The 16,188-nt window shown below is 47.0% G+C and overlaps 1 protein-coding gene across 1 annotated transcript in view; it reads left to right on the top strand.

The window, feature by feature from the left end:
* Positions 1–1,073: 1,073 nt before the first annotated feature.
* LOC111067696 overlaps positions 1,074–16,188 on the top strand; it is a 37,059-nt gene continuing 21,944 nt past the window's right edge. Inside the window, exon 1 of the mRNA XM_022356953.2 lies at positions 1,074–1,738. Within this exon, the coding sequence (XP_022212645.1) occupies positions 1,681–1,738 (58 nt within the window). The 5' untranslated portion in view covers positions 1,074–1,680. The remainder of the gene's footprint in view (positions 1,739–16,188) is intronic.

Genomic DNA, 16,188 nt, shown 5'->3' with positions numbered 1-16,188 from the left:
TAAAAAGTAGAAATCTAATAAAACGGAAACCGCCGCCAGGTACAACACGTGCCGGAGATGGATCTGCGGATCTAAGGCCATACGCGTGGGTCTGTATGTGGGACGTCTTAAATGGTTAATTAGCATAAATAATTTCGTGCTCATTTGTCCCATCAAAACTTGAATGTTACGCGAAACATCTCGAGACAGTGGCAGTGGCAGGGCTTGAGGCAGTTCCGTAGGCAGGACCTGTCAACAGATCCAAGCATCTATTAGTGGGAATGAGTAATGGGCTGTCAAAGGTCCTGCACAGCAACAATAATGTGGCGGAAGAACACAATCAAGGACTGCGGAAGCAGTTGACTACAAAATAAGGTTCATGGTCTGCTAAACGAGCAGTGAGTGAAATTTAATTCGTTATTGTGGATATAAAAATTATAGTATTTATAGCTAGAACTAGAAGATGACCGAGAACAGAAGCGATATGCAAGGTAAGCCAGAGAAGTGGAATGGAATCGAATCGAATCCAATCCCCAGTTTTATGATTCGGGAATAAGGAATCTTATCAAATGCAAAATAAACCATGATTAGATGTGTGCTGCACAATTGAGAGAGCCATAAAAGTCCACTGCTTAACTAATTATAAAATACACAGCCATTTTCTGGACGTGGCCATCAACGGAACGGCACCAGGCCACACTTAATGCATTTAAAGCGGCTGCTTTGGCCGCACACAGTCGAACAGGGCCGAGAGGCCTGGGCCATCTAGCAGCCTGTTGATTCAGTGGTATGTCAAGAAGAGTGGTGGGGGGTCGCCTGGAACCGGCGTTGGGCGGGGACAGGCCAAAGAACTGTTGCCGTAGCGCAACAACTGGCCGGATAACTGAGAGCAAAAGCTCTCTCGTCCTGAGCTTTCGCTCTCTCGTGCCTGGTGCGTGTTCGTGCCTCGGGTTCGTGGGGTGTGCACTTCCCTGGAACGGCTCGACTCCCACGTTGGGGGCTCTGGTGTGGAGGCGTCGTCGTCGGTGTGCGAGTATCCTTAGCCCGTCGATTTTCCAGGCTGGCAGTGCGTTCCGTTCCGCCTGCCACTTCAGTCTAGGATAAACGCTTGCGACGAGCACAACAAGTGCGCGCATGCAACCAGCCCCGGATCCATCCTCAGTCCGGAGTCACTCAACAGCTCCGCAAGCCTGTTGTGTAGTGTAGTGCGAAAGTGAAATTTCCGAGTGCGAAATCAATCAGAAGAGTGAGAGTGAGTGAGTGAGTGAGTGAGTGACTGGCAGGACATCTGCCCCCTCCGAATCCGAATCCTTTCCTCCGGGGATGCGCGATGCGATTGTCCCCCAAAGTTAATTAGCTGCGCGCGTGCATCAATGGGTGAATCAAACATGTAACTCTGCGATCGATATTTGCGAGGTGGTGCCAAAGTAGAACCCCAAAACGAAACCAGAAACAAGCCACCGATTTTGTGCTAGTGATTTTGTGAAGATAATCAGTGGCCTGATCGATACGATATTTTATGGCCAACGACTCGTTGTATTTAAAGAGTTGTGTGTGCTTCTAGGAAAATCCAAAGCCAATCCTATTGCAAACCTAATCCGAACCCCATCCCAAACCGAAATTAAACCCAATTGCAGAGAGGTTGGTGGTGCAGTTTGTGCGACGATTGCCATTTCAGCTGGAACAAACCAATACAGAAATATGCATAGGTCTTGGATAATCGTTTTACTTTTAGGATTACTATATACACAGCCAATAAGTAAGTACATTTCCAATGAAATAACGCAAACATGTTTCGGTTTCCCAGTTTGTGGCTGATTGTGGATGGTTTTTCGTTTTGTTCCTTTAGCCTTTGATTGCGGAATGGATTATCTAGAATTTTAGTTGGGCACCACAAAAACTCAAGCATCCTGGGGTCGGCCAATCAATATTTTATGAATAGTTTTTCAAAGTTTGACCAACAAATTTATTTTTAAAATTTTGACATTTAGCTAGGGGTTTGCATATGCAAAAAAGTTGAGAGTAAACATGCCGCTGGCTAATTGCAAATGGAGCACAGGCATGTCAGCAGCCTCGGCTCTGAAGAAAGTCGAATGTCACGCACTTGTAGTGGCATGAAGTGGGGCAGGGGCAGCAGCCGGACACATTCTCAGCACCTGCCACCGCTGGCTGCTGCTGCTGCTGGTGCTGCTTGCTTTTCCATAAGACTCATGAATAATTCATGGTGCACGCTTCGATTATTTAGTCCATAAACATACCTACATACTCGTAACTTCACGGTCCGAATGCAAATGGAAGGGAGTGCCCACGCCGTGGGTGTCCTTGGGTGTTCTGCCAGTCTACAAGTTTAATTTTAATAAATTGTAAATGTTTAGCTTGCCACCTGCAACACTTGCAACGCGATGAATGCGAAATGTCCCTGCTAATGGGAATTGCCTTTGGCAATTTGATTTGATTAACGACCCAATGAGCGGCGGAAAGTATGCCACAAAATTAAATTTCATTACAGCTTCATTTCGGGCTAAAGTTAATCAAAAACCCAATGAGCAGCTCATAAAACACAACAGCGCGCGGTTACGGAGTGGCTCAAAGTCTCCGACCCCACTGGCTCCGGGCTCCTGACTGGCTGACTGGCTGACTCCCTACTCCTGGCTTGTATCTATTACACGTTGTCGCTGGCAACGTAATTGCTGAAAAATTAATTCGCCAAGGAGCGCGGCAGGAGCGGCAGCATCATCAGCAGCTCCAACCCGAAGGAGATCATCCTGTCGTAAAGCACGTTTTTGCCATTTTTGCCCCAGCACACAGCGTCGGCAAAGGAGCAAGGATACATGGAGTGGCGTCATATAAAATGCGCCGATGCCACAGTGAAATCAATTTCAAGTCATTAAACGAAATGAATCTTTATGGACCCCATCCACCCGCCCGCCCGACCGTCCGCCCGTCCAACCGCCGTCGGGATGCCAGTGAGAGGAAAAGTTTCCCCGACCCGCAAAGATTAGCAGCTCCGGCTGTTGAGTGGTTGGTTGAGTGTATGGGCTCTTAAGAATTTAAACACGTTGCCATCTCCGACTCCAACTCCAACTCCACTTCCAGCTTCAGCTTCAGCTCCGGAAAGTGGAATCGAAACTGCCCGAAGACACTTGATGCGATTATTATTGATTTTCTGTACTGAAATTGTTCTGATTGAATTATTTACTGGGTGAGTGCTGGGTGGGATCGCATTGGTTGTAGAGTGGAGTGTGGTTCGTTAGTGGGGCCACTCGGCTGACGGCTTAATTGAGTTGTGAAGTCTGCCGAACACTTATTTACACAAACAACAAAAGGCGCACGTGACGGGAATACGCGCACCGCATCGAATGAGCCAACTCGTTCACTGTTTGCGCTGCTCTTGATGGAATGGCGAATTTCATTTCGAAATTAAAGCAAAACATAAATCAATTTGACTAACTAAACAGTAAACTGCATCATGAAATTTACATTTGAATAAATATTATGTCAAGCCACTGGCTAACAGCCACTTCAGCGACGACGATGATGACAGCAGAGTAGGAGAGCAGCAGAGCAGCAGAGCAGCAGAGGAGAGGCAACAGCCTGAGGCAATGGCTGGCCTTCGCGTCGTATACTTAATGTGGCCACATGTCCATACAAATGTAATAATTGTGAGCCCCAGCAGTGGCTGTGGCGAATGGGATTGGGACGGCCATAACAAGGCAAGTGTGTGCACTCGGTGCAACCTCAATGGCAGGGCTCCTGCTCCTGCCCAGCGGGTTAGCCGGAGATGTGGATGTAATTGTGAATGTAGATGTAGATGTGGATGTGGATTTGGATGTCTGTGTGTGGGACACACATCACCCAGGCGACAAGCAACGACAGATCGGAGGAGAAAGAGACGCAGCAAGATAGACCCTTATAGCCTGCAGCAGACTAACTGACTGCGTGGCCGTGCCTGGCCGACTGCCTCACTGCCTGACTGCCTGCCTGCCTGCCTCGCCTGTCTGCCATATGACATGTGACGACTTTGACAAAGCCAGCTCCTCGTCCTCCTCGTCCTCCTCGTCGGGACCAGGGCCGTGCTGTGCAAAGACGCTTTTGGCATATCTAATGAAAGTTTTTTTTTTGCAGTCTGCCCTTTGGCGCCCCAGCTACAGCCACAGCCACAGCAGCACCCACAGTCACAGCCGTTTGACATTGCACTTTAATGGACTCCGCACTCGAAAGAAAACGCGGAGAAAACTTGTCCTTACCAATCGAAATAAATATTGTAAGCGGTCCATAAATTGTTGCTTTTGCCCCGGGCAAAGTTTCGACCCCCACCCACTGCCTTTGCAGGCGAAGTTAAGTTGAGTGGCAGAAATCAGATTAAGCCAAATATTATACTCGTACATGGCAGCCAGACCAGCGGCGCCATAATGCATGGGGCTTTGCCCCATTCCCACAATTTGCTGAAGCCAGCCGCAGGTGAGCGGAATTCGGAACAGGACTTTGAACAATTTTGCACAAATTTGGCGCAAAGACAATCAAAAAGTTATAAAACAAGCTTCGGTAAAAACAAAAGCAATGCTAGAGAGCCGGAAGCTGAATTCAGACCAAGACTCAGACTCAGACACAGACCCAGGCCCCATCTCCATCTCCATCTCGGTTGGAACTGAAGCTGGCCTAGGTGTCTCTGAGGCGTGTGTGTATCGGGCCGTAAAAACTTTTGCACAACTCTCGTTTTTTTTTCCATGGTTTCCTTGTGTTTTGGGCCGTGGCTTTGCTGGCATTGCGCATACGCCGCGCCGCGCCGCGCCGCGCCGCGCCGCACCGCACCGCACCTCGCCGCGCGGTCTTATTATCAGCCGCATCAGCGGCGCCGTAAAGTAAATGCAAAGTGTGCAAAGTCTATAAACGAGCGTCAAACTTAAAAGCCCCAAGGTGGCGTCGCCTTGCCAAGGACGACAAGGACTTAAGCTTGTTTTTGGTTTGGCCTAAAGAGACAGAGAGAGAGAGAGAGAGAGAAAAAGCAGTGAAAGCTGAGTGGAAAGCGAAATGGAGAAACGAAGAAGAGCGCCGGGTTTATCGGCCAAAGCGTGGTGCGGCCTATCAAAAAGTTGCTCACACGACAAATTGCCAGAGCTACATGAGAGGCAGTGCCAGAACCAAAACCAGAACCAAAACCAGGAGCGGCAACAGGAGCGGCACTAGGAGCGGTAGACGAGGCTTCGAACAGGGAAAACGAATTTTATATTTCTGCGTTTCCTATTATTTGTATTATTTATGTCGCTTCTGGCAATGTCGTTAAACGGGGGACCATTAAAAATAAATCCCATACATTCTGGGCACCAGCATGTGTGTGGGTGACAGATGGCAGATGCCACCTACGTGGCGGTGGCAGCGGCAGACAGCGGATCACAAACAGGCAAATAAAAATGGGAAGCTTCCACGAAACAATTATGCCTAAGTGTAGGATCTGAAATATTTATGAAGCTTACTTTGCAATACACTCCTCGGCTCGCTTGTGCCCCCGAATTTCGAGCGGAGCCAATTCGATTGTCAGCAATTTTGGCTGTAAAGTTTCACAAATAAAAGTCAAAGCGGCTAAAGGGACTTGGAAAAACTATTAGGATGTCAGCAAATAATTACGCATGAAAGCAGCTGCATAAATCTGGTCGCCTCCCATTGCCAAATCCGCCAGTAAAACGAACTGAGCTGGAAACTGCGCAGCCATCGAGGCGTTGCCTCCGAGAATGGCCATAATGCGACACTTGAGGAAAAGCGCTTCAACTTGCCAGTCACTGGCTGCTGGCTGCTGCCTGCTGGATACTGGATGCCGGAGGTCTGCCGAAAGAAAGCACTTTATCAAAGGGGATTTGCGAAGCTGGCCCCAAACGTGGACGAGGATGAATTTGCCCTACACTTGTCCCCGGTACCCGGACTAGGACCCGGAACCTATGCCCGGAATCTGGCTGGGGTCTGGTCTGACAGTTTTGTAATAACAATGACCGCAAAGGAACGGAATCGATTTGCCATTTTTCAATAAATTTATGAGTTTATTAGGAATCATCCTTGCTGTTGCCGTTGACAGTAAATCGCGCCCCGGTTTCTTCATGAGAAATGCTGATGATATTTATATTTTATTGCCCCGCCCCTGCAACCCTGTCCACGGACTTGAGAACTTTTTTCGCCAGAACTTCAACGCCAAAGTTGGCCTTAATGAGCCTTAATAAGGCGGCACGCAGCAGGAAACAACTGCAGCATAAATCTCGGCGAACCCAAATCAGTGGACCCGACCCGAAATAAATTTCGCAAAAATCCATAAATTGCCCAGCGACACGCGAGGGTCACTGAGTGCTGACAAAAACGGAAAGGCATAGAAATCCACCAGCAAAATCGAAATGTAAATTGACATCCCACAATGACAACCGGGCACATCGATGGGATGCGCTGTCCAGTGAAGCGTTAATTATTCAGGACCAGAACCAAAACCAGGCCCACATGCCATGAGCCAAGGGCCGAGAGGTCCCTGCCAGGCATTAGGCCACAAAGTGCTGGCCGCATTCATCATTATCCACAGTTTGATTTTTGCCACAAAGTTTTCGGTCTCAAAACTTTTGACAAAGGTCGAGAGCAGTTTAAATCCGAAGCCAAAGTCAGAGTCAAACGCTCCCGGCAATTCATACAAAATGAATGAATGATCCTCCTCGGCCTGCCAGCCTAGTGGGAGGAAAGTTTCTGCTTTTTTGAGGTTTTAAGGGATTTAGGCGGAAGCACACAAATACGAGAAACAGCCGGGATCAAAGGCCAAAGTGATGGCGCATAAATTTCTGGGCACAATCCGAAACAGCTTAAGCCATAAGCGAGGTGGTCAAGAAAACAAATGACAGTAAAACGCATAAATTGAACTGGAACCCGGTCCAGGTCCCGTTCCCGTTGCCGTTCCCGGTTCTATTCAAATCATAGAAGTACGGTTACAGTCGGGCAGTTATGGGAAAAGTTCAATCTGTAAATGTTTGTGCTAGTCATTAGGAGTCGGGTTATGGCCCGAGCATTTGTTGGCTCTGCGGTGGGCAGAACAGCACGGAAGAGACCCTGATTCAGAGCTCCATGAATCACCGAAAACATCATGGAGCTCCCCACTCAGAGCAGTGTCATAACAATTTAATCACTGCCAAAGCCTGGTACAATTTAAAGTCAGCGATGGAGTATTTTATTTTATTGCCGCGATACGTATACAGGCCCACGATATCGAGCCGGATGGTGCACATCCAAACGATTCGACGCCGCCAGTAGAGAAAATTAATTAAAAAAGCCTGTGCCTGACAGTGTCTCTCTCTTACGCCTCCCCCCAATCTCTTCCAACCTCCCTATCCCTATCAAGCAAAATAAAAACATGTCTAGGCACTAAAAAGTTTATTATTGTAAGCCCCCGTCCAAGTAAAAAGAACTCGCATTAAATGCCCGAAAAAAGAACGTCTCTGCGAAAGAGTGGAGCGGGCTGAATGGAAAATTAAACAGAGTCGGAAATGTCACACATACATTTACATGCATACGTACAAGCCGCACCCACTGGCGTCCCACACACAGCCGCACGGAGATACAGCCAGGAGGCAGGACGCAGGTCGCAGATCGCAGGAGTGAGAAGTCGGGCAGCCAGGAAGCAGGGTACAAGAACAAACAAACAATAACGACAGCAAATGCCTGGAAAAAGGGCTAGCAAAGTTGGCCGACTGAGCTTCTAGCGCCCGGGAGTGGGAAATGTGAATGGGTGAACCAACAAACAAAGACAAAAAATAAAACCAAAAAAAACAAAAGCCAGGGACAACCTATAGTCGACAATGAGATACCGCTGCATACATTAGGTTGGCAAATTAGCTGTGTTTCCAGCGCTCACACTGTACTCGATAGATAGAATCGAAGCATACGGTACTGGAAATAAAAAAAGTATACTTAACTAGATGGATGCAAATAAAGAGAGAAAGAGATAGAGGTGATATGCATGAGGATCGACTGAGAATTATTTCTGTATAAAGACTTCTTGTTCGACCGATTATTTCTATGGCAGCTTCGATTCTTACTCTTGTGGCGAATGAATTCAATGGTAGGGTATGCCCTGCCCTGCAAAAACATGGTACAAATCATAATACCCTTAACAAGGGTATTAAAAATAAAAGAGAAAAAAACGAAGTAAACTACCCATTTTTATTATGCAAAGGGGGCGCAAATGAAAGGCAAATGTTTTGTTTTTGCACTCGTGTCTGCCCCTTCCTCCGAGTGCGTGTGTGTGTGTAATTTTCTTGTGTGTGTGTGTGCTCACTTGAAAGTATTGTTAACGGGACACATAAAAGCAGTGTATAGAAAAGGAAAAGGCAAGCTCTGACGAGTGGAGCTCCGCTCCAGAGCCGCATATGAGTGGGGCGCCCTAAAGTAGGCAATAAAACACTAGCCGAAATCTAGACACGCGCCCCAAAACGCATGACAAACAATAAGCTGGGCCCCGCTACGGATTTCGGCCGAACTTCTTTCTCCCTTTTTATGAACACCAACAAATGAGACAAATAAAGTGTGATTACAGCAAATTGAGTGAGTCGCATGAATTGTGTGACAAGCGGCAAAGACAACTTGCAGTTTGTCATGGGACGAAAGTGTGAAAAGTTGAATATAAATTCGGAAATTATCCTGATTTTGTGAATGAACCAAGTGTAAAACGTTGAATAGTTATGGATGGTGGAACAAATTCATAAATTATACAGAGTAAGCCATATAATCTGCTCTAAGTGCTGCTGTTTAAACACAGATTTTCCATTTATCCTTGCTTAGAAATTGAGCAGCTAAGCAATTTAGTCCATGCCATATGTCTCCGGGCATCTCTGAGCATCGGAACATCTAAAGTTACCATGCAAATCGGATACATGTGTCTACTCATCCCCGGGGCACTTTGTGTAGTATTATGCTTTGCTTACCCCTACCAGAAAGCACAAAGCAGCTGCTTAATTAATTGGACTGACTCTTCGTGTCCTTATGCCAATGATGTGGCTCCTTATGCTTCTGGTACTGCTGCTACTGCTGCTGCTCCTGGCCATTTATACTTCTGAGTGTGTGCTTGTGTGAAAGGGCAATAATTTATCCAGCTGTAATGATTGTGCGGCTCTCTCGACAATATCCAATCCCTGCAGTTAATATGCGGCAGGTGACTCAGCATGTGGGTACCAGAGCTGCTAATGAGCACCCATGGAAGCTAATGATGGAGTTTTACCAGTGCGTAGCTGGGCACGACCCAACACGATCTTGCTTTGCGTATGAATAAAATATTTCATGCGTTAAATTGAATTAATAATGGTAATGTAGAAGGCTTATGAATATGCGCTTTCGTGCCTACTTGACTTGTGGCCCTCCGGCTCACGTGCGTATGTGTAATCTTGGCTCCGCCTCAGCGCCTTATTAATTGCCACATTTGCGATATTTAAGCATACTGAGAGCCCAATTAAAGCCAAGCTATTGCTACTGCTATTCTTTTCTCAGCTATTTGCCGGCCATTTAAAATTCAATGCCAAGCACTGAACAAAATCCACGCTAAGCGTTCGGGCTGAGGCTAAGCTGCTTATTATTCCACAAGCTATATGGCTGCTCATAGCTCCTCTCTTCATGGCTGCACGGGGAGAAGGCAATCACGGCGTCGCTCAATAATTGTGTGTTATATAAGAGAGCAAGTAAGCAGGCGGCAAAGCACAAAGCACAAAGCCAAATACGCGTCAATTGGCAGCCACATGCGCACTCGAGTAAGCACAATCCTCAAGGAATTACCAGCTGAATAATGGGGCAGCAACAATGGAGCTGCCTGCCTCATAATAATGAAATCTGTGGGCTTGGGGAGAAAAGGAAATGCACAGAGTCAGCGGCAGTGGCGGTGGCAGCGGCAGCGGCAAAAATTAAATATAAATAAATAACAAAGAAATGTGTGCAAATTAACAGCAGCAATCTGGAAGGACTGCAAATGAGGTTGGATATAACCAACCAGCCAAAGACATTTTTCCACTTTCAAACTCAAAATCCAACTTGGAGCCCACTCAAGTGTATGCAGCGACGAGTTGGGAAAAGGCGTTTTGGGAGTATCCTTAGCCAAAGGAAAACGAAGACAAAAGCAAGAAAAGGGAAAACTTTCCACGAGCACAGACCCCAGACACTTACACAGACAACGATAGAGAGAGAGAGAGAGTGATAGAGAGACGGGGAGAGGCGATAGGGATTCACATAAGGACACACTTGAATGGCTGGCACTTCTGTCTTTGTAATTGCGGCCCCAATGCTAATGCCTCCTTGGGGCTGGGCAAAATGAAAATGCGTAAATTATTGATTACAATCGCCAGAAATCATGCAGTCCAACTAAAGGCCCAGCCACTCGCCATACCCATACCCGTGCACCGTACCCATGCCATACCATATTCACTCTTGTATATATAGCCTTTTTTATGATGCCCTGAGCTGATTGTTACGCCTTTTGTGCGTATACTTCGAGTGTGTTTGTGTGTGTGTGTATGTGTTGCCTCAGAGTGGGGTTTTGGGTGGTATAAAAATAAAAATATTCGAGCCCTTGGCTCTGGACAAGGGCCCCGAAATCGGTGACGGCAAGCAATCGCATAATGAAGGCACTTTACATAGCCGACCATAGCCGGCCGGGCGTTGATTTTTTAATGGCGCCTTGGGCCAGCGGGAGCAGCGGCAATTGGAATACGGATTGAGATTGGGATCGGGATCGGAATTGGAATGCAAACAAAGGCCAGTTGGCATTGATTGTGCAAGGACTTTTGTCCTACGCGCATTGTTTCAACAAGTTCTGGCCAAGGTTGACGAGGGTTTTGTTGTCGCCCCAGGGCTCCATGAGTATGCTGCTCGGCTCCTTATTAGCACTAAGCAAATATGCTTTCGCCACTGCCTTGGCCATTGCGCCATACGTGGCTCAACTCAGGGACCAATGCGCATTTTCCGTCAGTTTGGAGTCACACGGCAAATGTCCAGAATGTCCATTCTGTATGTTCAGTGTGTCTGTGTCTGTGGCTGTGCGCCCCTGCCCCTTTGCCGCAGACTTTAACCAAACAAGTTGTCAGTCAGGCAGGCAGTCAGGCAGGAGGCATGTGGCAGGCTGGCAGAGGAGGCAGAAGGCAGGAGGTATGTGGCAGAACCAGGTGCGGCCAAGTGTCAACGAAAATTGTGCTCAACATTTTGATCAAAATGATGATGCCAAAAAAAATCACAAGCTAAACAGCTAGCCTTTTGATACCCTTCCAGATCGAAGGAACTTTGTATATGATATAGTTGCTATATGATTAAAAATTCAGTTTGTATTCAAGAAACGGGAAACTCGAATTGGCTTAAAATATCTCTAGAAATAGAGAATCATTTCTCACGATTACTTGTTTTCGGTCATGAATATATATATATATATATATGGTTAAAGGAAAGTAGTAGACAGTCGCACCGAATATATCGGCTCGACTTTTGATACCGATTAAAAATATATACACGCGCTATCTGATCAATATCATAATACCCTCTGCAAGGGCATAAAGAGCAACAGAAAAATGAAACAGGAAAAAATGCTCAACTGTGGGTCAAGCATAAATGTCAATATCATCAGCAGGCTCGGAAAACGCTGCAGGCCCAGTCGCGTCATCTCCTGCTCTGCTCTGTGCCGCGCCGCGCCGCCCTCAACCCATGTTTGTGTCAGCGGACTAATGCCTGTGTATATTAGAGATTAGGGCAACTTCAAAAAGCTGGCCAGGAGGATATTATTTACGTGAACTGCGTTGCGTTGCGTTGCGTATACATAACAAAATTGTGACTCTGGCTGTCGCTCTGTCTCTGCTGGCTGTGGCTTTGGCTCTGGCTCAAACGTGATGGCGGTCAGGAACGGATGGTTGGGACAGTGCGCGTGGCAAGGGCCTTCATTAGTTGTCAAGGTGGGCGTTTGCCACCAGACACAGACACAGACACTCCATCCCCATACCCAACACCTGCGGTTGCCCTACAATCGTCATTTGTTCTGTGTCCTGGGGAAAAGTTTTCAATTTTGAAAAGCCGTAAAACAGCTGCGCGTGTCACTTTTCCCACATCGTAGCCGCGAACAAAACAAAAAAATGTATATAAATAATACTTCCCACACTCCGCATTTAATTGTTTGCGACTAGACTGCTGTGTGTGTCGTGTTGTGTTGTGTTGTGCTGTGCTGTGCGGCACCCGTTGGCAGAGTCGAAATTGAATCGGATTTGATAATAAACAAATCGAGGCATCCACAGAAATGTGCGGCGAGGAAAAATGTCAAACTCAGTTTTCGGGTTTCAGCTGTCGTGAATGATTTAAATGTGTTTGCTAACCCAACCCAACCCAACCCAAACCGTTTGTGGAATGTGTTTTTGTGGCACATAAATAAATGTAGCCACCGGAAATGGGGCGACTATTGTGAACCGGAGTATTATTCCTCAATGAAAATTGCATTTTTCGGGCTGCGCTGCCCAAATGGTCTAGTGTGCAAATTGAAAATGTTTATTACGCATCCACCGCATTAGCCAGCGCACCAAAATATTGAAAATGAAACCGAAACTCTGCCCCGCCTCGGTCTTGTTGCTATTACCCAGGCTGTTTTGTGGGACAGAAGCCCATTAATAATAAATAATTCCCCTTAAAAGTAATTTAAGTATTTTTATGTGTGGTTCGTCGTCGCTGGTGGCGGCGTCGTCGTCGTCGTCAGCGTTTGCTTTTCATTTCTTTAATGGTCTGCATCTTTACGAGGCAGCAAAGTCCAGGTCGCGTTCACTGAGGCGGCAACTGTTGGCCAGTCATGTACACACACACACACCGATACACTAACACTAACACTAACACGCAAACGAAAACACAAACACAAAGACATCGGGTCGTGGCGCATGTCTAACACTCGTTATGAGATTCATGGCCTACATGTGTTTGCTCCATGGCCTTGTAAATGGGCGCGGGGCGTGTTACCGGGTATGTACTTTACGTGCCGGGCAGCCCTGTGGGCGCGACTGGGGTCTGGGGCGGGGGCGGGGGCTGGGCCAGGGCCTAAGCATTAGAGGATGGCTGTGGCCCTGTAGCTGTAGTTGTGGCTGTAGTTGTGCAGCCGCCAGCAACAGCCCTACCATGAGGTGTCCTTGAAGCCATTTTCTTATGCTCGTACTTGTTCTCATACATATAAACGGATTCTGTTCGTTTTTGCCTTCTTCCTTTTCTTCCCATTTTGGTAGTCGCTAGCAGGACCGACCAGATAAAATTTTCAACCAGGAAGTTGGCTTCCTGTGGCGCTCTGGTGCTGCTTTTGGCTCTGCTGCTGGCACTGACTCTGGCTCTGGCTCTGGCACTGGCACTCGCACCGTCACCGGCCCTGGCCGGTGCGCAATTTTCTTTCATATTTTGTTTTGGCCATTACATTGGCTACTTTTTGTCGGTCATGGTGCATGAATGCCTCTGTGTGTGGGGGGGGGGGCACAGGATGGTGTTTGTGTGTCTGTGTGTATGGCTGTATGGCTGTGGGAGACATTCGCGTTGGCTATTTTCATTTTCTTTTGATTTTGATTTCATTCATGCAGCATTCGGCTTTGATTTAATTTCAAAAATGTGACTAAAATGTGCGAGTGAAAATTACGGAATCAAATAAAAGATTGCCCCTTGTGAGGCAATTCAATTTGGGGGCTCGTACGCTTAAAGCCAACCAAACTTTAACAACATTTTTATTCCAGCTTAGGTTACCTTTTGCCAGAGTAAAAGTAATTTGTATTCCCTGGTAGTTTCACAATTTAAAACTCTCTTCTATTCCCTGGGGATCTGCAGGGGATAAAGTGGTTCATATACTCGTTCGTGGCGGAGTGTGGAGTGTGTATGAATATTTTTCCATTTCCAATCTGAAATTACAAGCCCTAAACATGCTCAAGGATACTCTGCTGCAGGGCCACGTCCAGGCCACAATCGGCCATTTTTCTTGCGTCCCTCCGTTGTTGCGTGTCCCGCCCCATTGTTTTGGGGTCCGTTTCTGCGTTTCTCCGTTTCAGATATTTGAATTTCACGCGCGCATACACTGGCAAGGATAAACTGGATTTATATCCGCTAATGCCTGTGATTTGTTCTATAAAATTACTTTATGCCTCCAACATGCTGGCGGACCTTGTTGGGGCTTTTGTTTTCGTGCCCCAGCAAGGACAGCCGCCACTGTGGGCCTCCGCCTCCTACCCCGCCACGGCCCAGCCAAACCAAAGCCAGTGCTTACATTTTCTGAGCGAACGCCTCGGCAGCATAACGACTTATGGCTTTATCCTTTTTGTTGGCCAAGTGTGGGTAACTGTGGGTAAATGTCGGATGTTTGCCGTTTTATTGTTTGGCTTATGTTCCCTGATAGTGTGCGTGCCAGCCTTAGATATATTCGTACTCCTACATATAGTATGTATTGTATGTATGTATCGCTGTGCATGTTTGTGGGACTATGTAGAAAAATGTTAGCTCTTGTGCGGTCAACTTTAAAACATTTGCGGACTTTTGCCGCCCGAATGGTTCTGCCAGCCAAGCCATGACTGGCCGGATCAGTCCTTGGGCTACCAATCAAGCATATATTTACATTGGAAAGCCACATGGCCACAAATCAATTAGTAAATGGCTGGTGTCCGTGTCCTGGCAGGACAAGAAACTGCACGTTCAAAAATGATTAACTGTCACGCTCGGCCGCACAGTTCGGCCAAGTTACTGGAGCGAGCCGCACACAAACGGCGGTAATGAGGACAGGAAATCAGTTTTGAAAAGTATTTGTTGGGGAATAGACGAAGGGGGGGTGTCAGACAGGAAGGAAGGCCGGTTTGGCAGCTGCCCCGTGTCTAATGAACACCATGGAATGTGCACTCCTAGGTCGTATTTTGTATTGTTCTGTTCTGGGCTACCCCTGTCTGCCAATCAACCATAATGGTTCGAGAATGCTCAAAGCGCCGTGGGGCTAACAGTCTAACAGTCTGACTGACAGCTGGACGAACGGACAGACAGACAGACAGACAGGAGACTGGCCACAACGGCTCGAGTTGATATAATTGCGTTTTGCCCTGTCATTGCAACAGGCGCCGGGCATCGACCGACAGTCATTCTCCAACATATCCTACCATTCGTATTCGTATTCATATTGTACTCGTAGTCACTGGGGATTGGCCCTCAGGCTAGAGCATCGTTCATCGAGCTTGAATCATCGATGGAGAAGCTGCCAAAGTGCAAATATTGATTGGGAAATCAATTGAAAATGTTTATACAAATGCTCGGAAAATGGTCTTTATGTTCGAACGTACATATGTCTGCAGTTTGTATTTGCTGCAATTAGCGGTGGAGCAGGGGCAAACAATTGGGGCCCCGGCAAGGTGTCAGTGGGCAACTCTTTAATTATTGAGGCCTGTCTTTGGCCTCCTGTGGTTCGTGGGCAATCAATCACCTGACCAGCTCAATAGTTCTTAAATTATCCTCTGGCAAACAATAATTGACTTTAATAGTGCGCTCATTAATCACTCATTCAGGACTATTCATTCAGGAATGGGAGGGAGTGCAGAGATGCTCAAACTGTGAGTGGCGGTCAGCCATGTGGTTGCCCGGAGGTTGAAGTTGAAATGGAGCGAATACCGTGCTCGTAAACAGTTATTATGATTCCGGTCTGTGGTTGGTGTGGGGGGAGTGTATTAGATATTTTTGAACACCTGCAAGGAAAGTTTGTTGCCATCTGGGAATGAATTGAATTGAATATGGAAACCCATAAAGTTCTTCTTGATGAATCTCTCTGAAGCACTTAAAATGGATATCCCTCCGAATGGGATTTGTTGTTACATTCGGCAATAAATTTCAATTGACTTGGAGGCCTAATCTAGTTGTTAAAGTCAGAACGGAGCAGCAGCCCACGAGGCAAGCAACGAAGTTGCTGCAACAGTTGCCCACTGCGGCTTGTCTCGGGGGCCAGAGCGTTGATTAATGTTGATTGATTGATTATTTGCGTTTTTCTGACATGATGCACGCTTTATTGTCGCTCAGCGCGTGGAAAATCATCAATTTCCGCTTGTAAAAAAATAACAACACGTACAACAAAACGTAGCTGCTGTCAAAGCAACCTCGTTTTTTCCATCTATCCATCCATCCATCCCATCCATTCATCCATCCACCCATCCAAACATCTACCCAGCCATCCAGTCACTCAGTCAGGCAGTC

This window comes from Drosophila obscura, unplaced genomic scaffold, assembly GCF_018151105.1.
Source record: "Drosophila obscura isolate BZ-5 IFL unplaced genomic scaffold, ASM1815110v1 contig_192, whole genome shotgun sequence".
Taxonomy (NCBI): Eukaryota; Metazoa; Arthropoda; class Insecta; order Diptera; family Drosophilidae; genus Drosophila; species Drosophila obscura.
Note: the sequence above shows the minus strand (reverse complement) of the source record. Positions and strands in the feature narration are given on the sequence as shown.